The sequence below is a fragment of the Calonectris borealis genome, chromosome 5 (assembly GCF_964195595.1).
Source record: "Calonectris borealis chromosome 5, bCalBor7.hap1.2, whole genome shotgun sequence".
In the NCBI taxonomy this organism is placed as follows: Eukaryota; Metazoa; Chordata; class Aves; order Procellariiformes; family Procellariidae; genus Calonectris; species Calonectris borealis.
Genome location: NC_134316.1, coordinates 14,630,297 through 14,657,501, shown reverse-complemented (window position 1 = coordinate 14,657,501; position 27,205 = coordinate 14,630,297). Strand labels below are relative to the sequence as shown.

Sequence of the window (27,205 nt, the reverse complement as noted above, 5' to 3'; positions counted from 1 at the left end):
TAGGATCTGCACCAAAGAAACTAGGTGAAAAATACCAGCTAATAAAAATCTAAATCATTCTCCTAATGTCAGAGAAAATACTCTGTTCTGATCTTCAGCTGGTGTAATGAATACTTTAAACTAAATTCATCAACAGGAAAGACCTACACGTCCTATAAGACCTGTAAGAGTTACGAGGATCTTCCCAACTAACAGCCTATGAGACCAGGTCAGTTCTGCAGTGCAAAACACCCTGAGAGCTCAGGCAGCTGGCAAAGTTAAGCTCAACTTCTAAAACACCTTCAGCGTAACAGTACTACAAGTCTTGCTAACAGCCAAAACCCAGCTTCCTTCACACAACCAGGCCTACCAGGGACAAAGCCACCCGCAAACCCTATCCATCACATTGGAAAGTGCCTCTTTGTGAGGCTCTGCTGAGCAGAAGAAGATAGTAATATTGTGAAACCTTTCTAGCCTTTAAAGAATAGAGGCAGACAGATAATTGCATTCAATGAAACATCATATGGTAATAAGCAGCAATGGAATAGCCAAGTATAAATCTCCCATTCAGTAAAGTGTCACATGTATAAATCTATTTACCAAGGATTACTCTTAGCTCCTACCATAATAAATCATCAGGAAAATGCCTTGTGCACCGCTAGCAGAGCAGGGATTCAGAAAAGTAGGCAGGCTATTCTTCATAAGGCGGCATTGATAACTGGCCAACCTGAGAGTTTGTTACAGATATGATATTAATTGCACTCTGCTTATTTGGTATGCTTGCTTGGGTGTTTTGGGGGGCTGGGGTTGATTTTTTTTTCTTTTTTAAACTAAGAGTTTCCTCTTTGCAACGAGAACACTGATAGACATAGACTGTAGTACTAAGCCAAAGTCCAGGGTCCAAAGTCCATTCACTGAAGGAATTACAAAGGCTCTTTTGACTTCAAAAGACTTTGGATCAGGTTGCAATTCATCATCACCATTTACAAAAGAATGGTATTCTGGCCTAGTTTCTGCTCAATGTAAATGTTTTATGTAGGCTAATCCCAGATAAATAACTGTTTTCTTGCATTCTCTAGATCTTTCACTACACATTATGGACCGTATTAGAAAGATTAAGCACTGCACAGTCAACTAAGAGCCTCTCTATAGGATGCTCCAGCTCCCAGCTCTGCAAGAATGCCACGTCACATACTGAAATACCCTGTGTATTTGCATGACTTGCCAAAACCTCTTGCTAATCACCTGAAGTTTGTTATTTGTAGCCATGAGCAAACAGCGTTTCAGAAAAGCTTTTGTTCTGTGCTGAAGAGCTAAGGCTAGGTTGCATTCCAGAAGTAGCCAGATAAGTAAAAAGGTCACATGCCAATACAGCATTTAATAGACCAGAATCAGACTAAAAACACGGGCCAGTCATATGGAGCAGACAACAGCTTTAATGCCATTTAATTCAGTGAGACACAGGTCTGAAGTGCAGCAATACACTGAACACAGTTTCAGCGCCAGAACACACCGTGTAGCACAGCTCTCATACCTCTGGGTCTGTGGATGTCGCGGTAGAAGGGAATACTGATATCCCAGAGATTGTCTTCCCGAAATCATTTGGGTAATGTACATTATCGTACACTTCAAATCTTTCCTTCCTTCTGCTTATGATCCCAACTGCCATTCATATGCTTAGTGTTAATTTGACAGAAATCAAACAACTGTCTTCATGTTCACATGGTCATAACTTGCATAGCACAAGACCGTGAGCCAAATTCACCCTTGGGGTAACTCAGCTAACTGGACACAAAAAGCCTCAAAAAATGGCCTTCTTCAGTGTGGTAACATCTCAAAATCTGAGATGAGTTTGATCTACATGTGTAAAGACAGAGAGTAAACAAAGCAGTTGCCTCTGAAAAAAAAAAACAACTGTATCTTTATTCAAGTGCCAACTAGCTTATTATTGCAGTTCCCATTGTGCCAACAAAATAATAACCAACCACATGTAAATCTTCCTAGGAAACTCCCCAGGTCTTTTCTAATAAAACTACTGTAGAAAATACAGGTATGTTCTCCTGTTTGCAATCCTCACCACCGAATTTCCACTACAGTCACCATCCCTCCCAACTCGGAGCTCGAAAACAGCTTCAGGAGCCCCTTACTCTCCTGGCTTGACCACCTTGGGCAAACAGGGAGTATCTGAGACCACAAATGCTGCTCATCCTAACAACTAACTCCACTAGTAGATGTATATCCATATCATGAAGATCAACACCTCCACATCTAGAGCTTTACACCTAAGATCCTCACTGGTCTCCAGTCCTTGAAAAAGCACTGAGATCTGGAGGCAGCTTTTCAGCTTAGGAATGCGAAAGCAGTATGTGAAATGCCTGCTTGCATATGCTCATCCTACAGCTAAAGAGGGACTTCTCCCTCTAGAACCGTCTTTCTGGCAATTGTCACCAAACACTGAATTCACACACAAAATATTTATAAAATTTATCTGCAATCCACACGATGCTCACGTTGCAGAACATCCCACTACATAAATCTGTACAAATAGTGAAGACATTCTGGGATGAACATCTGAAGAAGCTGCTAGAGAAAAATCTCTGTGTGCCCATCGCAGTGCCTGATCCCACCTACTTCGCAGGGCGCTTTTCACAGGCATCACTCTCACTGCCCTTTGACACAGGCAATTATCTGCTCCCAATCCCGGCTGACCTCACATTCCTTACCCACCTGCAACTCCCATGTAAAGATAACAGGAGTTTTCATTCACATTAGCTTAGCCTCTTTGTTCTGGGCAAGGAAACGATATTCATAATGCCCAAACTGATTTCATTCCAGTAGAGGATTAACTTCAATCTCTGTTGCTGTAGAAGGAAAAGGCAAGCAAGAAATTACCATCAAATAATTACAATGCTTTTTGCTTTACAATGGATACCCAGAGGTTTGCAAAAAACAACCTTTTGCTGGATTGAATCCACAGTAAATTTCTGAGCATGCCTCAGACACACTTAGAAAGCCTACCGAGTCCTGCAGATAAGGCCCAGGACTGAGGGTCGGAAGATGGAAGCTCTGTTGCCTGCTCTTTGCATACTTAGGCTAGTCAACATCCAAAACATAAAAAAGGGGAATAATGCTACTTCTCAGGCTTATAAATATGCTACGAGGCCAAACTCATTAGCATTTACAAAGCACTCCTAGACTCCTTGTCTGGAAGGAGTTATACAACCATAAAGTATTATTCATGCTGTTCTAAGGCAGAAAAGTACGTATTACTGAAAATCCAGCAGTAGCTTTTCATGCACCATTAAGGTTCACTACACAGTCTTAATCTAATCATAAGCACTTCAGAACCCAGATCTGTCATTCGAAACATACAGATCAGACTTCATCATTGAATAACCAACTGGGTCAAGGATATACAGCACAGGACACACATTTATCCCGCACATCTTCAACTGAACTATTTGTATTTTCAAAACTCCATCATTATTGGTTTTCCTGCCATCTTGCATTATGTCTACTCAGGATTTCAACAGATTCAAAACTTAGGTACTACATCTGTTTGCACATTTTTCAAAAGCTGAGATGGGAAGGAGTGCAAAGTTCAAGTCTACACCTCCTCCAGCATGTATGAGGAAACTGGTCCCTTCAGGCAACTTTTTCTGCCCATTATTATTCCGGGATCTCCTTCCCTTGCAATTCTGAAAATGTATTCATAACTAGTGGTAGACTTGCTTTTGACTTGCTGATCAAAATACAATCTTTATAGCTCCAGGCACCATCATCAATGCTGTGCTGGAGGGAATTCAATCCAGTTCAATGAAATCGGCTGTTAAAAATAACAGCTGGCTCCCAAACCACATCTTTGGACTCATTTACTCCATCTCCTCCTTTGGGCTGCTGCCGCACCCCTTTGCAGAGGTCTCCAACTGCATCTTGAGCTAGGCAGGCGACTCTTGCTGCCCACTCCTCACCCACAGTGAGGACATCTTCCAGCCCCGCTCAGCACAAGGGCTGCATGAGAGCTTCATCTGAACTTGACAGAAGCTCTCCCCCCAACAGCCCTCTTGCTCTCTACCCTCCTGCAGCAGGTCCAGGAGGTCAGCACCTCCACAGCCCCCCATGCCAGGCCATGCACTCCAGGCTGCCCAGCCCTTCCCTCCAGCTCTACAGATGTTGTTTTCAACAGAACAACCCTGTCCCTTTGTGTTTGATACGGTTTGGGTTTAAATCCAGATATGAAATCTCTCATTTAAAAAGAAAAGGTAAAATTCAAATATCGCCATTCTTAAACACAACACAGTCAGGGAGTTCTACCCTTTAGATAACATTCCTTTTACTGGGCCAGTTCCAAGCCTTTCCCAAAAATATTGCATTTGCTTCACTTTGAACTGCCAAATAAAAAAAAAACAAAAAAAGGACAGCCCTCTAATTTTTATCCAAATAAGGCAGAATGAAACAACGGGACAGCAGATTTTCCATCGGAAACCTTCCCTGTCCAACCTGGCCAAGATGCTATAATAGGCTGAAAGGAAAAATAGAAGCCTCTCCAACAACTGCATCAGCTGCTGTTTACGTGATCCGTTCCTCATCTTGCAGGACTCCGAGCAGACTTGTCTCCACAGCTGTGGGATCGGAAAGCTCGTTGGACCTACGCTGTCACGGACGGAGGGCATTTACAGCTCTGCAGCGACGCTTTCTCAAGTACACAGCCCCTTGGCTAAGAAAATTAGTTAGTCACCTCAGATACTTCCAAGACCAAAGTCTGAATCTTGTCCAGAATATTTAATACTCTGAAAATGTTGAGCACCTGTCCTTCAAACAGAAGATGCCCTTCAGGTATCCTAGGTGGATCCCCAAAACCGGAGATGCTCCGGATCGCTTGCCGTTGTGCAAACTCTTGACCTGCCGCTGCGGAGCCAAAGCAGGGCTGTGACCCGCACGTGCCACCTCTGCGTACACCCACCCTCAGCTCCCACTCGCGTTAGGCAGCAGATGCTATTGCTATTACAAAATGCTCCCTTTACTTAAAAAAAAAAACAAACAACACAACACACAGAAGCGGATAAACACATAGCTTTACATCTAAGCATGGATTAAACAACATTGCTGTTTAGAGGAATGTTCTTTCAAAGAACAAATTTCCAGAGGAACTTAATTATGCTCCTAGGGTTAACAAAAGGATTTGCGTGATCCAGTTTCTCTTCCTTACTAGATGCGAGTGATGGATGTGACTGAATACAACAATCCACTTAACCCTACAGGATCTACACCCATCATTTTAAATAGTTAAACAGCACTCGTTTGGGGCAATTCTTTCTCCCCCCCCCCGCTGCTTAGCTTTACGTATAGAAAACATTTAGTGTACAAGGTAAACAACAAACAGGAATATAATTAGTCCTTTCGAACAGAGATGTTGTTCAACTAATTGAAAAGAGAAAGCAAAAGCTCGCACTGCGTGGCTAGCGGCGAAGCCATAAAATGTCACTTTTCTGAGGTTCGTACTCCAGTAATTATCTTTTATACAAAGAACAGTGACTCATAAATCTGCTTTTTCATAAAAATCCTGCACAAAAGTCTGCAATAAAAGAGCTCCCCCCTTTTTCTTGGTCAACTTGAGACTGAAACAAGGTCTTTATGAGCTGTGGGAGTGGAAAGTCATTAGGGTTTCAATTCCAAATGAAAATTAAGGCTTTTAACTTCCCATACTACTCATACTGACAACCTTTCATACATAATTGCCTAGGAAGAGTTACTGCAGTCTTGTCACCCTCCTAATGATTCAGTGATACGCTGACAAATAGATCCTCCCTACAAATTCCACCACGCAAATGGGAATAAAAGTCGAAGGTGGTTAAGAAACACTGGGTTCACACCCAATAGTGACTTTGATGACTTTTCAGTCAGGGCTTGTTAGGAGTTACCAAATTATCAGCGTCAGAAATAGAGCAATCAAGGGATCAGGTAAGAATTTAATTGGAAAGAGGAAAGGTGTCTTCAGCAATTACGGCAAAGACGCCGCTGCTTTGCAGTGACACGGGGAGCAACGTGACAACAAGGACCCATCCACTTCCCAGTTGCGGTTCTTCACCTCAGCCGAAGCAGCACTAAGCTGCCAGATAGACAGCATTTTAAATACATATATACAACATGATACTCAACTGGGCAACGCAGATGGGATGAGCTGAAATAACAACAAATGCTGTCCCCACTCTCTGAAAGATATCGAGATAACCTGTTGCTGTGCAGCAGCACCTTTCTGCACTTGTCTCTGGCTGTGGAGAGGCAAACACTGCTCTTTATCTTATTTTGCTCCTTGTCTTCTCATTTGGGAGATGAATTATTATTTGACAAATTTCTATTTTTGACAGTTGGTTGGAGACTGTCCACATTTCAGCATCCTGTGGTCCCAAAAGGTATCTACAATACAGAAAGAAGCACCCCAACCCGTAAAGTGCTTTTATCCCAGTAAAGTTGAAACAGGATTTGAAGCAACTCCAAAACTGGGAATTAGAAATGTCTGGAGTTACTATAAAGGCTGCTCCTTCCTTGCTAGATCATTATAACTCAAAACCTGCGTTGTTTGTTATCACTGGTATCATAGCAATGGTTAGAGGCCCCATCTGAGGTAAGGGTCTAATTCTGTTGAGCACTGTATGAGCATGTTATAAATGACCCAAGGAACCACAAGAAACTTGGAGAAGACAAAGGAAATGTATTAGCCTGGCTGTATAAAAGGAGAACCACAGATCACATAATTTACCTAAGACAAAGTCATGTCACAGTGAGAGAGCGCACCAAATCTGCATCCCAATCCAGTGCTTTAAGTTGCAAAACTATCCATCCTTCTTTCATTATTTTAAAGCTTACACCTAAAACAATACAATCTTAACTGACCTGGTAAAAAGAGGACCGTATTTTTACAAAAAGCCAGGAGACAAGCATGGGAGACTTCCAAATAAACTGCTCAGAATCCAGAAAGCAAATAGCTACAACAAAACTTGAAAAAGAACAACTTTCAGAAGATGGTTGAATACAGTCACACATGTGCAGCTACATCAACATGGCCTGGAGGACTGAGAGCTGCAGAAATCATTATTTTTCCTGAGGTGGAACCTGCAGCCAGTCCAGAAGAGAAGATCTCCACAAACAAGGCATACATTATCGTGTTTCAAGACATCAAAGAGGAATAAACGCACAGGCTTTAAAACTGATCCCCATCTTTTAAGAGGTGTAACAAGCAGTTAAGAGGATGAAAAGGGAAAACACCGCAAATGTTATCAGAATTGGAAGACAGAAAGCCTGCTGCACTGGCTGAAATACTGAACTGGTTTGCAGCCTCAAAAATAAACATCACAAAGAAATGAATGAATAATTGAAATAAAGCAAGCGAGTACACATGTATACGTAACAGCAAAGGACAGGTGTATCAGCAGTCTGCACAGGAGCAAACGATGGACTTATTCCCATGCTGGGTTTGAGTTGCAATCAGGAAAACGAACAAGGGGACATTTTATCAGAGTGTTTCACAATATGCCATCTTTGTGCAATGCATGAGCCACTGGTGAAGATCATATAACCTGTTACTACGTATCACATTCAACAGCAAACAAGCTTTTAACTCGGTGGAAAGGGATTAAAAGCTCCGCAGATCCAAAGCATAGATCAAAGTCAATATTCAGCTGCTAGGAAATATATAAATACGAGACTGCAAACCCCGGCAAGGGAGATTAGAAAAGGAAACCAGGAAGACAAAAGAGTTCTGTGCATCAAAAAAGTTTTTAAGATTGTACATAAAAATAAGATTTTATTTACACTTTTGTTAGGAGCTGAAAAAGATTCAGCATCAACCAAAATGAGTTATTTTTTATTACTGATACTCTGCTAGCATCTAACGATGCTACTCCAGCATAAAACAGTGGACTTTCATGTAGGTTGTCCTGGAGCCATTTCTAGTACATCCTACTAAAAACAAAAATGGAGGGAAACCAGTGAAAACATCAACATGACAATGGTAAATAGCTGCACGTATATAACCAGGGGTAGTCCTCTGGCTACACAAAAATCAAGTGGACTATTACCTAAATAGGCCAGATTATGTCCTTTTGTAGAGATTAAAGACACTATGAATCTCCTTTGCATAAAAGACCAAAGCAAGTGTAAAGAGTCCAAGTCTTAACTCCATTCAAGTCAAACAGTGTCCCCGCAGTAACTTCACTGGCCACTGAGATGTACCACACTACTAATCGGTCCATGGCCTGGTACAAAGTCACAGCCATCCTTCAAGGAGCACAGTGTCACAGGAGTAGCATTTATAGGCCAAGACATTATCAATAAGTGTCACAGATTGAACGAAATACACCTTAGCAAGTAAAAAACTGCAGATGAAAGATGGATGCCAACCCTCCAGAGACTGCTTAGCACTTAACGGAGTAGTCGGAAGCCAGGAATGCCGGTTTTAACCTTGCATTTGTGATATGCAGCAACCTGTCTTCAAATGATCCAGGATGGAAGATGTGAGGAAGGCCAAACATTTTTTAAATCTAGTCAACCCCACTAGACCAGAGACTGACAGCAAGCCTCCTGCTGCATTGGTTTCCATAGAAATATTAAGCTTTGGGGACTGGAAAAGCTGTAAGGCTTACTTTTTCTTCTTTTCTGAAATAATGGTTTGGTTTTACTGCTCTGCTTTGAGTGGTCCTTTTGCCTGCTCCTTTCCTCTCCACGGGTCTTCTGCAGTGAGAGGACAGAGCAGCGCCCGCTGGGCAGCCCTCCCTGCCGCACCGAAGCGGGGCTCTCAGCACCACGTGGCCTCGTTTCCTTGTCCCGGGAAGGCAGAGGCAGGTCAGACACGGCTGCCAAACCCCCAGGCATAGGCAGCCCTGGAGCATCCTACTGCCCTGGAGACGGTTTGAACAAGCACAAAGCATCTCCTCTTGCGTCCCAGCCTGAGCCCTGCTCCATCCATTTGCCCCACACACTACTTCCCCCATCTCCCACAAACATTCAAATGCCACTGACCCCCCTGCACGCGAATGAAACCCCCACAGCAGCAGAGTTTGGGGATGAAATGGGGGGGGAGGCAGCAGCATGCAGTCTTGAGCATCACCGCACAGAGCTGGGGGACGGAGCAACGTCTGAAGGGCTTTTCAGAGCACTCCAGCTTTGATTGAACTAATTCTGCCAGCAAGCCGGCGTTGACACAACCACACAAGACAGCTAGCGTGTCACCCCTGCGCATGCAGTTTACAGCTGGCCAAAGCCCTGATGCCATAAGCCCGGCACTCACCGCCGGTGCTCACTCCGCCACAGACAGCACAGCCCTCTCCCACCACACCCAGCCCAGGCAAACAGGAGACATCCCATCCTACAAGCCTGGAGGAGAAACCCATGCAGACAATGAGCTAATTCACATCAGATTTAGGATGGCTTCAATCTCACCACAAGATCCCTGGAAGTGGAGGGTCTATAGCCACTTGCTAAGCCAGGCGACACGGCCGCAATATTGACAGCACTTAACACGGTGCTTCAGAGTGCCCCAGTCTCAAATCTAACCGATAAATAACCTCTAATCTAGTTCACAAGGAGAATCTTTAACAAAGACCCTTTGCAGGAGAGTCCCTGAGCAAGGTGAACATTTGGCACCACCATTGCTCGGAGACATAAGAAGTCAGTACAAGTAATGAGCTTCCTGAGAGGGGCACATAGCAAGGCAAAAAGCAATTTAAGGGAGGGAAGAGTATACATATACCTGTATGCACGGCGACCAAAGTAACCCGGCATACATGGTCTCGACCCAGACATGAGTCACTAGAAAAGTGTTCAAAATAACCTGTACAGCAGCCTTCAATTGCCATGGTGATAAATGTTTCCTAATGCCTAAGAGCAGCTGAGTCCTGAACTCTACACACCTCATTCACTAACAAAAGCACTCATTATATTTAAAAAAAAAAATCACAAATGAATTGTGGCCATTTTAAGCCCTCCTCAGATCAAGGGCCAATTTACACTCTCGTTTCAATGGGAAGTACTGTGCTCACCTCGCTGTTAATTCAGAAGATGGAGCTTGCTTGCTTTCTGCTTCACAATTCAGTAGGCAAGGGAAAGACAGATTCTCTGAGACAGTGTTACTTTTTCTGCCAGGAGTTATCTATTTGCAGAAGTGGGTCAACTTTCTCTTGGTGGACACGTTAGTGTGCGAGTGCCTAGCAGCACTGCCTGCGAATTCCTGCCCGCTCCGCGTGCGGAGGAACCTCTGCGCATAACTATTTATGGCAGCCAAGTGTTTCATGAATTGCAGCAAGTTAACCACAAGGGGATGATGACATTTGGCGACAGGGCAGGATGAATTCTGGCCAGCAGACAAAAAGTCAGGTTAAAAATACAGAATGCAGAAGCAAACCCAGCCGTCGCTGCTAATTCGCAGGAAAACTGGATGTGTGGCCCCCAAACCTTCCCTCTTCCACACGAGCAAGGTCATGTGGTTTGCAGCGGGATGCATTAAGGCCCGATTGTGAGCGTGCAAAGGCCTTCAGCCTTCCTGGGGCCAAGCGTTTTAAGTGTATGTTAAATGGGCTTATAAATTTTCTCTTTTGCCTCACTCCACACCTTCTGATGTATACCAGACATTTTTGCCAGTTTAAGCACCTCACCTTCATCTTGCCTACCAGTGAGATCAGCCGTTGTCCATCCTTGTGCTCCCAGAGCATCTCCAAAGGGCAGACCCAATACAGATGGATGCCACAGGACCAGCCTGAGGGGACAACATCAGCGGACCCTGCCATGGATATGTCTGTGTGAGACGCAAGGCCACAGCCATGCTGGGGCAGATCAAAAGCCTCCCAGGGTGGGCCTCCAGTATCACCCAGGTTGCATGGATGTGGTCAACCTTGTCCCCACAAAAGCATCAACCCTCGAGCTTTCAGATGCAACACTTCTGTTGTGTTAGTGTTCATGCTCCTCATCTCCACACACACACCGAGTGTAACACCTGCCAAGGCTGCATTTTGGGTTCCCATGCCTGCCACTTAATTAGATCACCATTTAATTCAATCCTCAGCTTTATTTGATGAAATGCCTCCAGAGGACCAAATCATTTACATGTAACCAACACAGTTTATTCCCCTTATTTTGATTGCTTTTGACAAGTGTAAGTGGATAATTCCATCAAAGGCCCATAGAAAATTGCCTTTTAATCAATATAAGTTTTTTCCTTCAACAGGACATCTGAGAACAAGCTACCTCCACAGAAAATTGAGAGAGGAAAACAAATTTGAATGCACTGCTATGGAGAATGTGTTTCGAGATACGGCCCAATTTTAGTACCTAGTTTAAGTGTCTTGAGCCTTGTTTTCAGGGACACCAGCTACCCTGAAGTTTGGGAGCCTAGCGGGCTGGCACTCAGGCAGCGCCCCAGCAAGAAGGCAGGAGCAGGCAACGACAAAGATGCCTCAAGTGGGGCACTCCGCTGAAGCCCCTTGGACGAGTGGCCAACGACTACTGGCTACAAGAAACTCAAGCTGTACCCTTAGTGCCTGAGACCTCAGCATTGATAAGCCTATTAGCAGAACTCGTTGAACCAACAGAAGAGATGGACACAGGTGTTTCTACAGCGGTCTAGTGTACCAGCCCAGGGCAGGTTTCCTGGCTTAATCACAAGGAACCTGTACGGAGCAGCCTACAGCACCAAAAATACCGACAGGTTAAATACGGCAGTATCAAACAAAGAAAAGTTAAAGCAATGTTCAGAGGATGAAAAGTGCTTTTGATATAAGAAAGATATTAATTGGTCAAGTAGCCAAACCTCTGCTTAAGCATGGTAGGGGCCACTGAGCTCTGAGAGGTCTCCACTGCAGAGCACAGGGCTTTCTCTGATCCAGGCTGCTGTGCCCAGGCGGTGTGGGGACTGCAGGGGGTGACATCTGACTGCTACTGAGAAAGGAGATTTCCTCTCTTTCACCAGGGCTAGCACAGCTGCACTGGAAGAGTGAATAATGGTCACCGCACCACCTTGAATAGGAGTGATCTCACCTGACTTTAGATGTTGGATACGAACAAGCCATCCAGGCTGTCTTCCCATCAGTAGAGAGAAAGAGCATGATTAGCGTACAACTCTTCTCCCCCTAAAGCAGACATAGTTGACATAAATCATGACACCAAAGTGCCTTTCTCCACATGGCCGATAAAGGAAGCCCAAGGGGACGCAGATGTTAAAGTCTATATTGGAGATATCTCAAATTAAATGGGATGAACCTCACCCTTTGCTTCTGCCCCTGCATCTTCTCATCTCAAAGGCCTCATTAATACGTCATAGTAAATAATATGTATATTGATTATAAATACGCTAATAAAACCAAAGGACTTTGGCCTAAAGGGTGTCTGAAGAAGAGGAGAAATAAGTACAGGGTAGCTGTACGCCTGATCGATACCAACCCACAGGGAACAGCCATTTCTCTTTGCCACCATTTTAACTGTAATATATCGTACCCTCTAGGTAAATATGTGGACAGTTACAAGTGGGAATCAATAGCAGCAGAGATCTTCCCACCCCCTCACCCAGAGAGGCCATTCTTCTGCCATTGGAGCAGACAAGAGCAAGAGGCCATAGATTAATGCCTCTGCTACTACAGGCTATCGGCCATATCTACTCCTTTCTTCTGGGGCTCTTTGACCACTTTTTAAGTGTTGATGCTTTTAATTATTAAAAAAAAAAAAAACAACAAACCAAAACAACTGTTCACGTTGACAAAGAAATGCATTAACATTTTACCCAACTGGAATAAAGCAAATGCCCATTTTGGGAAGCCAGAGCAAACAGCTTCAGTGGAAGCTGAAGGAGAAGTTCTAACAACAACATTCAATTGATGGGGGGAAAAAAATTTAAAGCCTGAAAGCTTTGCCTGCATGCACAGGATTTTGTCCCAGGCACATCACCAGCTAGTGAGTCTGTATGCCTCCAGGCTTGCAGATGGATAAACACTTACCCCAGTCAGATCTAGATAAGGCTAAACCCAGTGGAAGCCGTTGCCCTGGCCTCAGGGAGCTTCGAGTCACTCCTCCCAATGTTCCCACGTACCTCCTAGGACACATCCTATGGTACCTGAAGGCTTTTTCCTTCCCCCAGGTCATGTTAATATCACCCAGTGGCTGCCTTTTTTTTTTAATTCAGTTTTTTCCAGAAACTTTATTCTGGCAGGAACTAGGCAGTAGAAATGGCCATCACTCCAACAGGGCTGCCTAAAGCAGGAGGGGCAGAAAGACTACATACGCACACAGAGACTCCCGCCATGCATACAAAGGAAAGCCAAAGCACTCACAAGCACAACACAGCGACTATGCCTCAATTTCTGTCCTGGATCTGTGGATAGATTTATGGGAACTGTGATATATCACTCAACACGGATGCAACTGGCCAGTTCCCATCACATAGCTTGGAGATGCCCCTGTCCTGTAGCCCAGGTCCCAGCTCACATGTGAAGAATGGAAACACCATTTACTTTCAGACCAAGCAGACTTCCCCTTGGCCCTCAGCAGAATACCCAGAGCTGCGTAAGGTTACATGTGTGATCTAACGTTAGCCATTTTCACACTATCCGTTATACTTATTACCTTATTGTCCATGAATGGATAATTAATCACCAGGTTCCAGGTATCAGCTTCCAAAAAGCCAGTTTATAAAAGTAAACAGACTTCAGAAAAGTGAAGGGAAGGTGGATCGCAGGTTGGTTTGGTTTTTTGGTTTTTAAACTCATACCATTTATACTGAATTCCCGTTACAAAACTAGAGTTCATCACCTCACATTGGGGTGGGTCACTGGGGCCAATAAATCAAGCCCTGGTTTACCAACTCACTTCCAAAGGATTGCTGAAGAAAAAATGAGAAATATTTAATCCACCTTTGTTCGCTAAGGTTTCATTAAAAAGCTACCTCCCTAGGAGCGTTTAACAGCCGCCATACTCTTGACTCCTTTAGAAAAGCACTAAAAAAGGGAAGCAGTCCTGCTTAATATCTAGAAAAGCAGAGCACCACACAAAGCCCCACTGATACCACTAGCAGGGGTAGCACATTTCAGGACTTTCCAGGTTTTCCATATGCAAAAGTTGTCTAGCAAACAGCTCGCCGTGCCTTGCCTCCACCAGCTGTCCAAGGCTCCTGCTGTGTTCTTACTTTAGATGCTAGATTCTGCCCTGCATCCATTTGAGATCCCCCTCCACCCTCTGTAAGAAAGTATACAAGGGCTGCTCATTGCCGTATTAGTTGAGCTGGCCAGGCAGTTTCTGCTTTATCCACCGGTTAGTTATCCAGTGTTTTAAAGACATGAGACAACAGCAAACCAGACTGAAGTTTGCAACCTAAAAATGGAAGGCCGCACTTTCTCCTCTTCCTCCCTTCTGTTTTATCCCAGTGGAAAAAAATCATCAGGAAAAGAGATCTAATCTGCATGCACGGAAGGCACAGCCGGCACCAGGAGACACGGAAGGATGCTCGCTGCCAGGACTGCTCCATGACAGCTCCACTACCCACTTGACTCTGGGTTTGTTTTTCACGTTCACCTGCCCTGCTCTTCCACATTGTCACAGGCTTAACAGAATTGCCGCTTGCAGGCAAGGCCCCCCTCCCAGACTTCTTGCTGTCAGTCAAAAAAGGGGCCTGATAAGCTTTGCATTTGCATATGCATTGAGAGGCATTTCCAAAGGCACAGTCAGGGAAATGGCCTTGCTGAATACCGATGCTATCTGAGAATGACAACTATTCAAGTCATTTTACAGCTTCACTACCTAAGTGGAGAGATCCGGCTTGCTCGCATCTTTACAAGGATTATTAGCTTTAAAAGCGCTGATCATATCTGTCCCACCCTCAGAAATGAAGCCGCGCAGGTTCACAGCAAAGGGCTAGCTTCAGTGCTTCCCGCAGAGACTATCTTCCACAGGCACCCTAAAACCACAAGTCACTAAAACCTAAGGTCACATCTGAAATGCTTGAGCCCATACTCCTTCTTTCTATACAGGAGCAGAAGAAAGGGTGCAGAGGCACGCATGGAAACATATACATGTGCAGATGGTCTATCACTCCTCCTTACACTTTCCCTACATAGGGTAGGACATGAGACTCAGCTCTCGGTCCCCTCCAAATGATGCTGCTGGGCACCGTCCCGCACACAGCATTTGAGGATGGCAATGAGGACTGAGCTCTGCAAGCAGAGACTTTCCTCTTCGTGCAGGGGAGGATGACTTGAATCCCATGCGAAGAATCCCATGGTGCCTCGCCCCGGGTTTAAGGGACAGCTCTGAGGCCGTGGTGGTGTCCATATGCACAAGTGCCCTGGGTTAACAGGAATGAATTCAACTGGCTTTGTCCTAGTCAGCTGTCAATACCTAAAAGGGATGTGGTCTAAGGTTCACAAACCAGAACTGCAAAGCCCTTCTGTCCCAAAACAGTAACAGCACATTCAATATCTGCCAAGTGCTTTCCGGGCCTCTGTGCACAGCAATCAATGCTTTATGAAAATAAAGTCAAGTCACATCAGGAGCAGAAGCTATCTGCAGATCTACAAATCAGATACTTCTGATTTACACAACACTGGGGGGGGAGAGAGAGAGAGAAAAAACAACAAACATTTGAAGATCCTTGTTGTACCCTGCAACATCTGGTGACTGGATCATCCTTGAAACCAGCAATCCCTGTCTACTGGGTGAGGTGGCTGGAGCATCTCCAGCTGTGAGTGGAGACACACAGCTGCGACAACAGGACCACGCATGGCAAATTCATGAACTTGAGAACTGGGTTGATCGGTGCTGTGTGCCCACAGATCTCTTGGGGCATAAGGATTTGCCATAAATCACCAAAAAAAGGACCAGCACTTCCTGGTCCCACCAGGACCACCAAAAGCTCTGGCAGCTGAAGGTACGGTTATTTGGTAAACACATCCACTGCTGACACCAGTCGGAGCCAACCTCTGGGGCTCCAGCCACATCTCTGTGCTTGGAGGAGGGGAAAGGGTACCCCAACCAGAAAATAGTCCTCTCTGGTTGGAAAAGAGCATTAATAACATTATATACAACAACTAATTAGATTAGTGCCTGGTTTGATTCCTATTTAACCCTCTTGGCCAAACTACTTCTAGAAGTCAAGTATTTGGTCCTGTTGGTTTCAAAAGAGAAAAAAATCTCCATTTTAAAGACATTCCAATATTATTATTTTAATGCCTGATCACTATTAGGAGAAACAGGAGAAACTTTGCTTGAATACAAACTGTCAGAGGAGGCTTGGCACGATTTCACAGTGGAGCTTGTTTCTAACTTTAATGACTAGGCTGAACAAAATTGTGAGTACAGCGTCCCTTCGAGAGCAATCTCTTCTCTACAAACAAACCTCCTGTTCCTGAAGCGGAGTGGGGCAACGGGGGTGAAGCCGAGTTGCACCCCTCCACAACTGCTGAGCATGCCAGAGCCAGCCTGCCCTGAGAGCCCACGGAGCTAACAGGTGACGCTCTGTGGGGCAGACCTGCACTTTCATCAGATGCTTCCAAAATCTCATCCAGGCTCTTTATCAATCTTATCAAACTAGCAAACAAACAAGCCAAACGTAAACCAAAATATTTAAAGGGGGAGAGAGAGAGAGGAGGAAGAGATGGAAAAATCAGTGTTTACTTAACCCTGAAAACTCAGGCTGGTTTTTGTCAAAAAAACCCAAAACAAACAAACCAACCAAAACATCAACCCTCCAGATAAAAAAGGCGCCAAGCCTCAGCCCCAGACATCGGTAAGACAGTCAAGGAGCACCACCACCACCACCACCACCACCACCACCACCACCACCACCCCACCCCACCCCACCCCCGCACACAGGTGCCCCTCCCCGCCCCCGGGGCTGCTCTTCCAAAGGGGTCACCAAGGATGGGCAGGGGTGGGGGTGGCAAGGACTCCCCTCCCCTGGCATCCCTCACCCCATTGCCAAGGGGGACCGGACCTGCCACGGGGAGGTGGCGCAGGGCGAGGCCGGCGGCACCTGCTGGCAGCGGGGCTAGGAGGGGGAGCGGCTCACCGTTGAGGCCGTTGGGAATGCTCCGGTGGTGAAGGGGCGCGGACAGGTCGTCCATAGACCTCCGCATCGCCCCGGCCTTGCTGTCGCCGGCCTTGTGGTGGTGGAGATGGTGGTGATGGTGGTCGGGGCTGCCCGCGCTGCCCGTGCTGGAGGTGCTGCTCCCGTCCCCCACGTCCCTGGTGGCCGAGCCGCCGTTGAGGTTGGTCAGGCTGGCCTGGCTGTCGATGGAGCTCCGCGAGCCCGCCCCGCTGCGCTCCTCGTCCAGCATGAGCACCATCTCCTTCAGCTCCACGTTCTCCCGCAGGAGGGTCTCCTGCCTCGCCTCCAGGTCCTTCAGCTTCTGCTGGTACATGCCCACCTCCTTCCACATCACGCTGGCCGTGTGCCTCCCGAAGCGCTGCCATTCCCTCGACAGCTTCTTGCCTTTCTGCCGGTCGTCGTCCAAGAAGCAGCAGAGCTCCCTCAGCTCCTGGTTGTCGTCCTGCAACTTCTGGTTCACCTCCTTCAGCCCGCGGATCTCGTGCAGGTGTAGCTGCAGCCGCCGGTTCACGTCCTTCATTAAGTTGCCGTGTTCCACCATTAAGTTCATCTTTTCATTCTCCACTTTCCTCAGTCTTTTCACCAGCTCTTCCTTGCTCCACCTCAGCATCTCCTCTTCCGAAATTTTGCTCAGGTCTTCCTTAGACCCTTCCAGGGAATTTTTTGCCATCATCTGTGCCTAGGCAGCGTTTGCCCTCACACGGTAACAAATGGTTCGGGTTATTCAGATTATTTTGTTCGCCTGATTTCCTCGGACTAAAATTCACTGCAGCATCTCGGGGAAGAAATATTATAGTTCTCTGCAGAGCGTTGGACAAGGAAGAAGAGCAACGCCGGACTGGAAGATCTGCTCCCCCACAGACCCCATAATAATAAAAAAAAAACCCAACCCGGGCGGGGGGAGAAGGAAAAAAAAGGCGCCCCCCCCAAGGGGTCTGGGGCGGCAGGGAGCCGGGAGCCAAGGGCTGCCCCCCTCCAAGCGAAGCCTCCGCAGGGGATCGGCCAACTTACCCCGGGCAAAACAACTACGCGGCGGCCGGCTCCCCCCGCTCCCGGGCTCTCCGTCCACTTGTCCTCGCGCCCCCCCGCCGCCCGCCGCTCCCCGCCGCTCCCCGCCGCGGGAGACCGGGCACCGCGCACCCGCCGCCGCGGCCGCTGCCCCGCAGCCCCGCAGCTCGCTCGCAGCCCCGCGGCGACGTGGGGCCGAGCCCGGCGCGGCGGCGGCCGATGCCGGTGCGGCGCTGCCGAGGAGCGGTGGGGGAGCCGGCGCCTTCCCGGAATGGCTCAGCCCTCGGGAGGGAGAGAGGGAGGGAGAGAGGGAGGAGGCGGGCGGCAGCGCCGGGGCTGGTCCCACCTCCTGCCGGGCAGGGAGGCGCGGCCCTGCCCCTGCCGAGCCGAGCCGAGCCGAGCGGCGGAGAAGGAGAGCCGGCTGCTGGCGGCGGAGCGGAGGGGAGCCAAGCCGAGCCGAGCGGAGCGGAGCGGAGCCGAGCGCTGCCCTCCCCCGCCGCCCCCTTTGCTGCCGGGCTGGGCGCTGGCCGGGCCCCGGTGCGCCGCGCCCCACCGCCGGCTCGGGTTACCGGAGCCGCGGCCGCCGCAGCCAATGCGGGGCCGCCTGGCGCCTTCAAACGGCAGGTACAAAGGGACGGGGCCGCTCCCTCCCTCCCTCTGCCCGCCCTGCCGTGCCCTGCCCTGCCCGCCGCGGCCGGCTCACGGCTGCCCCCCGGGTCTTCCACCCCCTTTTGCCTTTTTTTGTTGTTTTTTTTTTCTTTTCTTTTTTTAAAGAAAAACTACCGGAGGGAGCACCAGCCCGGGGAAGGGTGGGGTTGGACAGGCAGGAAAACGCGCCCGCCGGGCGGCCCGGGAAAGCGGCGCCGGAGCGGCCCCGGCCCCGATCCGCCAAGCGCGGGGAGGGACTCGGAGCGGTGGGCGGCCGGCTCGGGCCGGGAGTGCAGCGGGATTTCACGGGGCATCTCCGCTGCTGCCCCCTTCCCGCCACGGGCTTTGTCACGGGGGCCCGGCCCCGCTCCGCGCTGCCCGGCTGCCCGCCCTCCCCCTGGGGCGGCCGCCTTTGTCCCCGGGTCCCTCCTGCCTCGGCCGGAGCCGGCAGGTTGCAGGGGCCGGCTCCAGCATCCCTGCCCTCTCTGTGCTCCTGGGGCCAGCGTATCCTTCAGACCTCGACCCCGCGCCGTGGTGTGGGAGGAAACTGCCCTGAAGACGCAGATACCGCTTATTCCTCGGTAAAATCTGCCCAGGTCTTGATGGTCCTTATTGTCAGGAGCACGCGTGCCACCATCACTTCTGCACACGTCAGACAGAACCCAGCAAAGGGTACAGAAAGTTCATAAAGTGCATTTCCTAGGCAACATGTAGGCAGATTTCCTATATCTTTGTACCATGTCCCCTAACATTCAGTCTAATGCACTTTTCCTTGGGCTACGCTATCTCTCTGTAGGCTGCTTTTGGCCAGTATCACATTGTAAAAATGAAAGATGCACCAGGACAGAGTAGTGCTGCCAGCTATTTCCCACATGGGTATCCTTAAAAAGCCCCAGGGAATCGCCAGCTTTGTGTTCCTGAGGAACCTTGGTAAATGATTTGACTCCAGGGTTAACCCAGTGCAACCTCAGATTTCTGACCACACTGGGAAACTGGTCAAGACACCCTCCAGCTATAAAGAAACATCAGATCCAATGCCAGAGCGTGGGATGCGGAGCAGATGGCCTGTGCAGGGAGGGAACATCAGAATGGAGAGGGATGGAGCATTGCAACTTCTGCCTTTTGGTGTTATCTTCCTAAGTCTCAGTCAGTAAAGCTGCAGTTTCTTGGATGTTTTTCTGCACGAGTCTGTGCTCCTTGGTTTCTGAGCCCAGATATGCCCTTGGCAAACTGAGACAATTGCCTGTTCCCTACTGAAGCAGAACAGCAGGACTTCCCTGCTCCTGCTGGAGTTCATCCCCTCCACGGGCGCTGTTGGCCCTTCTCTTCTCCCAAAGTAGCTTTTATCCTTTTATTATTGAAAAGGTAAGAGGAGCTTAGGGCAGAGCATGGACACTAGTTCACTGCATGTGGCATTTGCAGGTGATGGGTCCCTGGTAACAGGCCGTACAGACACGAAGATGTGAAGAGAACAATTCTCCCCTAGCACATACCCACACCAGAGTAGTTCCCTAAAGAGGAGGGAATCGCGCTGTGCAAGGCAGCGGTGAGGCCTGTTTGCTCCCTTCAGGGGGGATCGCTCCAAGCAGGTCCAGCTGTGCTCTGACCACCTTGGTGGCAGCTCTCCAGAAGGTGCAATCCCCACCATGGCCGGTCAGCCCCTCCTGAGGTTGCCACCTCAGCAGCAGAGTCAGCCCTTAGGACTGGAAATCAGCAGGTGTCTGTGCCGAGAGGTCACTGCTTCGGGGGTCTGGGACCCCTCTGACAGGTCCCAGACAGGCCACGGCCAGCATGCTGTGTGATCAGGCTGTGCCCCATCTCCTGCTTCTCACCACCCTGAGCCAGGCCACCAGAAGGTAGCACCTTCTGTAATGGGGCACACTGCCGCTGCTCGTGGCTGCATCGTGTCTTGAAGGCACCCAGGCATTTTCCGAGCCAAGCCTTTTATTTGCAAGGCTTTAATCATATCCTTCCCCACAGGAAGCGGAAAGTGCTTCTCCCGGACCCTCCCAAGCAGTGATCTGACCAGCAGGTCCCTGGCGGGTGGCTGGGGGAAGGAGGAGCAGAGCAGGGGGACCCTGCAGAGTGATCGTTCCTCGCTGGCCAAAGTCAACAGGGGAGGAGATGCCTCCGGCGGCTGCACCACAAACACAGGTGCAGCTACGCCATGGCAGTGCCCAGCCTGGGCAGTGTATTGTTGGGCCTCACTGATGTCTGCTTCATCTTTTTCCCAAGAAAAGCTGTTTTTTCTAGGTGAAACCTTTCAAAGTCTGAGCTTTACTGATGCTTCTGCAGAGACTGAGCCCAGCAGACAGGGGGGCTCCTCAGAGGAAGCGAGGAGATTATTAATATCTACAGAGGAAGTCCCTGTGATGAGTAAGACTTGCTTTCAGTACTCGGTGGATATGGCTGTGCTTTTGGAAATGTTAATGGCACAGATCCACCCTGCCACCATCCACAAGGGGTTTGCTGTCATTCTGGTGCCCAGGTGGCCGTTGAGGCATGGCGACCTGCTGTGCTTGGGCATCTGGAGGCCTGTATGCTCTGGAGGTGGCATGGAAGCTGCCAGGTGTCCAGATGGTGTCTGGTCCTGACAAGTACCCAGTGAAAGACTCCTCCATTAACAACGAAGAGAGAGGGATGGGGTCAGTGGGTTTGAGTGAGCGAGACCTGAATCGAGTGGACACCATGCATCGTTGCCTGTTCTGCTCCCTCGTCTTCCCTTCAAGGCAGACCTTGCATTGCAGTAGAGGAAAATCCCTTCATCTTGGAAAGGCAAGGCAGCAGTGCTAGAGCAGAGGGGCGAAGCTTGGAGGTATCAGGTCTGTGGCCCAGGTCACCTATGGGCACAGTGGACCTGAAGGCTGGGATGAGGTAGGTTTTTAAGTGCTTTGATACCTTGGAGGGAAAGGACTAGGTCAGTGCACAGTTTTATGATCAATGGCAAACCCAGTGTTGCAAGCAGATTTTTAATCAACACAAATAATACATAACATCAGAGTATTTTTGATGGGTTTGTGATTTTAGTTAACAAACCCCATTTCCCAGTGTTGTTCAGAAGGCGTTATGATTTCCCTGTGCTGAGTTAAGATGAAGCATGGGAGAAGTTGGTAAACAACTCGCTATGGATTCCCTTTTGTTACATCTGGCCATGGGACCTTCTGCAAGCTGCCAGTGAAAGGCACATTTAATATGCATGTCATCTTAAGCTTTTGATGCCTGTGTAAGAAAGCATCAAAGCCTATCCCCAGCATTGAATCAAATGGACGCTTCCACCCTCTTCAGTCAGGAACAACATTTTAAAGCGAATTATAGCATGATAAGAATTTTAGAAAAAAACAACCTACTGGGTAAAATTGCTCATGATGTTAACTCCTGAACTCAGCAGGTGACACAAAGAATGAATTTGGTCCCTGATGCAACACAGCGATAGACAGCCTCATTGAAGTCTTACCAAAGCATTCCCTCTACAGGGCTACATTAGTATTACAGAAGACACCACCACAGCTCACGTCTGTGCTACTGCTTCCCCCCCCGAGGGGGGTGGCTCTCCCAAGCCCACTCATCAGGTGTGGGAGTGGGCGGAGGGGCAGGAGGAATCCCAGTGGGACTCTCCCAGGACCTTGCTTTTCCAAGGCAGCCTAGGAAGTATACACCGCTGCATGTATATCAAGGCCATGCTCCAGTTTACGTGCGCTGAGTACCCATCTCGTAAAACATGTACTCCATGAATCATTTACATGGGTTATAAATCTTCTGCAGCACTGGTATTTTCTCATAAATCAGAGCCAAGGACTAATCCTTGATTAATGTTTTGAAATACACCATCCAGATTACGACAGTGGGAGCTCTGTTTTGTGCAACAAAGCGGTGCGATAACAAAAAATGTGCAATGCTCCTAATCTCTGCTATCAAGATAGGTACCTCCCTTCTAGCCTGATTAAGCAGTATTTTCAGCCAGAACATTTTTCGAGGTAGCAGCTACCTGAAGAACTGTCATGCGTCGTTCTTCCTTCTTTTCTCAGATCAGCTGAACCTTCCTGTGAAAAGGCTTTATCCCTCCATTTGCCCATCGGCTGAGCTATGAGGAAAAAGCAGTCTCTTAGAAGATTATGCAGCACTCTTTAATGCTGGCTTCTGGCAATCTAATTGCACCATCCAGTTCATTCACTCTCCTTATGAAAGTAGTGGAAGGTTTCATCTTGTGTCCACACAGCCTTTTTATTTTGTGCCCTGCTAGTAAAATTCTAAAATGCACCGATTTGTTTGAAAGCCTTCAGGATATTCAGAGAAGAACTATGGTTGTGACCAGCAAACTCTTTGCCATGCCAGAAAAACAGGTCCTCCAAAAGACATAAGCAGTAGCCTCTAAACACTGCTACAAAGAGCAGCATCCAAACTGGAGACCAGGGGAGATGGAGAGCTGGTCCTTGAAGGAAGGCATGGAAGGGGTGTGTGCTCAAGGTGTGCCTTGAACTATAGCTATTTTCCAGTCTCATGTCAAAGTGTCCTGCATTCACCTAAGAGGTTCGCATTCACATGTGGGATCCAGATCTGCTCCATGCAGGCACCCTTACAGGCCTGTCGGAGCAATACCAAGTCAGATCTCTTGTCTTAGTGGCAGCTACAGAGTAAGCATACATGGTATGTTTAAGTCAAGTAGCAAAAGCCCATAAAAATCCCCTCACACACAGTGTCCACCAAAGCTTAATTTTCATGGAAGTTTCTAACCATTTCTTGCAACACAATGGAGGTTTTTTTCCTTGATCCCTAATCTGTATGCTGGTAAAGGACTGGAAGCTAAATCCTAAGAAGCAATAGGCATATGCTGGTCCTAGCTGGGAGCTGCAGGTGATTGACACTTCCCAAACTCCTACATAATAGCTAGAGCAAAAATTTCACTGCTAGTTTAATGTGTGGTGGGGATCCAAATTCATTGTGCAGTCAGAAGGCTGCATACAATATCAGAGCAATTTTTTTCAAGTATTGAGAAAAATCCCCAAACTCCTCTTACAACGTTTGAATCACAGGATCGTCACATGCCTGCGAGCTGAGGCCATGGTCTGGTGAGCTGGGTCACCTCCTCCACCATCATCTACCCAAAGAGGAGTGCCACTGAGACCTTGAATCCAGAAATAAAAAATTGACGAAACTTCTTCGGAGTAGGTAAGAAATCAGCCAGTAGCAGGAATAGCGAGGCAGGCAGACCGGATCAGAGCACTGGCCCCTGTATTGTCTCTGCCAGTGGCAAATACCAGATGCTTATGAGAATACTGTGAAAAACCTGCCCATAGGGTGAGTTTCCTCCTCTCTGCCATCTGGTACCGCTTGGCTTCTTCCCAGAAGCATTAAGGTTTACATCCCTTCCAAAAATATTTACCATCCTATCTAACACGGGAAGAAGGCCAGAGATAGCTTGATAGGTCTTTGCCTTTTGTAAATACTCCTTTATAAACACAGGTGATGCAACAAACAGCTGGAAGAAATGGAAGGTAAGTTTTTACATCCATCTTGGCATCACTAAACTGCACCCCTCAGTTACTGTGACATCAGGGTACATCCTGGAGGCCAAGTTCAGCCCTGAGTTACGCACAGAGCTCACAGAAGGGGTCTCCCTGTATCTGGGAGCACAACTGGGTCCCTGCAGCCTGGAGGTACTTACAGGAGGTTGTTTTGCAAGACAAAAACACCACTTCCAAGTTTTATCTATGTCTTTGCTGGATGCACAGCACCCACCCACTGTACAAGGCCCAGGAAACTCCTGGGATTTAGATGTGCATCATTTAAGCCAGTGGTGATTTAAACACTGGCTTTGCTGAGAGTATATTCATATTGCATGCATTTTTTTTTCTCTCACTGCCTCTGCATTTTCCTTACAACTCCAACAACCCTTTGCAGATGTTTTGGGTGAGGCAGAGTGCTGTTCCATGTGTGACAATGGATTTAGACTAATTTCAACGGAAAGATCTTTGTCATCGTTGATTTAAAAACAGGAAAAAAAATAACACAAGAATGGAAAAATATCAGCGGTGCTCCCAGGGAGCATTCAGTTTCATGGTAAGTGGTTGTAGCCTGATCAGCCTCCGAGCTTGGCAGGTTGCCCCCGAGCAGCCCGTGCCCTGGGGGATGCAGCAGCCCACCGGGCTCTTCTGGGCTCCCCTGCTGCCGCTCCACTCCACGTACATCCTCCTTTTCCCTGGCACAGCTCCATGCTTGGGCCAGGCGCTGAGCTTGGCACTGGTGGCTACAGAACAGACATCTCACTATTCAAGCAGATGAGGCCATTGGTATTAGCAGCACGAGGTCGATGAAACCTGAGCATTCTGCAATAGAGAAAATAGACGATGTTACACTATCCCCTGTCATCTTTACACTCTTTTTTCTCATTTCCAAATGAATAAATGACCTCTCGGTTGTATTGATAAACCAGGGACATACAAATATAGTTTTATACTATAAGCTAGGTCTGTTGGTACCTTTCACTCAGTGGTAAAGTGTATTTTTTGCTTGCAAGACAACAACGCTGCTGAGGACCTAATTTTGCCTTTTATAGCTCACTGAAGCCACTGGGATTTTATAGCAGATGAGAAAGGAGAGTCATGCCCTAAAACGCTGACACCACTTCTATATATCATAGAGATATCTGAATAATTCATAGTGTCAAGCAGCGCAAGTTAAAGGAACAGTGGCATAAGTGACAACATCCAGTTTTAGTACATCCTATGCAAAAATAAAAACTCCACGAATTTTTTTCTTACGCAAAAACCGTCATCAGTCTTTCCAATGAAGAACTACAATAGTATTACAAGATGTGGGTGTGATACACCAAACACGGGGATTTCCTTGCAATCGGACACATTACCCCTTACCTCGGCCTTCTGTGGTATTTGAAACAAAACAAAACTGGACCCAGATTGGAAAAAGGGACAAAGTGTCCTTCCCCAGCAGTCATTCTGTGAGATGTCTGCTGCCACAGGTCTTCAGGCTATGGCTCACTTTCTGTTCCTGATAACAATTGCCTTTCAAAACAATTAAGTCCAAAGCAAAAGCTGGAGATAAACTGTTCATGGTGCTGGTGCATCAGAGATCCCTGAATTCTGAGGATGTTTTGGATCAAAGCCAGACTCACATTTTTCCAAAGGGCCCTCATCATCACACCGAACTGAATGAAGGAATGCCCTGTGGGAAATCAGGCTTCCAATTCAGATAAATATGTAGTGCTTCCAGCTCGTCTTTTCTTGCGCATGTCAAAATAAGAAATCCCCTGGAGTTTGCAGATTCCTTTTCTACGCACGCTTCCCACTCCTTAGTTTGGACTGGTGACCCTCGCTGGGTCTGATATTTCAGGCTGGGTGCTGGGGAAGGGACGCCTTGCGAACACTGACACCTTGCCAGCTGCGTGGCTGGGACTGGGGACTGCGTGATGTGCATCTGCAAATTTGAAACGAGTGGGAAGGTGGTGTCATTTTAGACCTCCTAACCGGCGCTCCTCTCAGTCAATACACCCACTGCCTCAGCCGAAATCCCCTCCCTGGCCGCAGCAGGTCCTGGCAGCAGGTGACTGCTGCCTCTCTGCCCACGTCCGCCACCGCTGCGGACTGGGACACCGTTACCAACGGGGACACCATCTGAACACAAAGCGGAGGCAGGACGCCACGCTCTCCGCACCGGAGCCCGGGGGAAGGCCAGGTGGCGGCGGGGTAATCGGACCTCCATGGCGAGGCGAGGCAAGGCTCCCTCCCCAGCGTGGCGCTGCCTGTCATTAAATTTCCTGCGCCCCTGTCACCAGCGTGATGCCACTTGGCATTGCCTTCCCCCCCAGCTCAGTGGGTCGCAGTAGCGCCGATCTGGCTTGGGTTTTTCCCTCCAGCTAGCAGGTTGCCGTGCCATTGTATTCATCGCTCATTCTCTGTCAGGCGGTTGTTTACCTCTGCTCCGAACCCTGCCCCTCTCGCCAACCCACATTATTGTCCCTGGCAATCCTCGTTGCCACAGAAGTAAAACTCTGAAAGTGAGGAATTAATTGCCTTAGGGCTCTGATCGTTTTCAACGGCGTGGAGATAATCTGTCAGACCCAGGAGCCGTTCTAGCACCCGGCAACCGGAGCAGCAGAGATCCCCATCTTTATGATCTTATTTTTAGTCTCTTCCCGTCGTTTCCAGAGCAGACAAACTTGAGGATTCACATTTTGGGTATAACGCAAGTTTTGCTCTGCAGATACTACTTTAAACCATGATGTACATTGATTTTGATAGCATGCAGGATGTACCAGGCTTAATTGATCAGTCCTGCTTGCACATTTGAGCTTATTTGCTGTACTCCCTGCTTTGCCTTCATTAGAAGTGAATATAATGCTCAGGAAAGTTTCCAGAATTGACAACCCCGGAAACTGAAGTTCCAGCTGAACAGAGCAAATCAAAGCAAATTTATTATGCCCATGTGCTCCCTGCAGTTTAACCCCATGTCCTTTAGGTCAGCCTTATTGCTGGG

General features: G+C 48.0%; 1 protein-coding gene across 1 annotated transcript in view; it reads right to left on the bottom strand.

Moving 5' to 3' along the window:
• CCDC85C (coiled-coil domain containing 85C) overlaps window positions 1-18,110 on the bottom strand; it is a 113,705-nt gene extending 95,595 nt beyond the window's left edge. Inside the window, exon 1 of the mRNA XM_075151115.1 lies at window positions 17,021-18,110. Coding sequence (XP_075007216.1) covers window positions 17,021-17,732 — 712 coding nt within the window. The 5' untranslated portion in view covers window positions 17,733-18,110. The remainder of the gene's footprint in view (window positions 1-17,020) is intronic.
• Window positions 18,111-27,205: the final 9,095 nt, after the last annotated feature.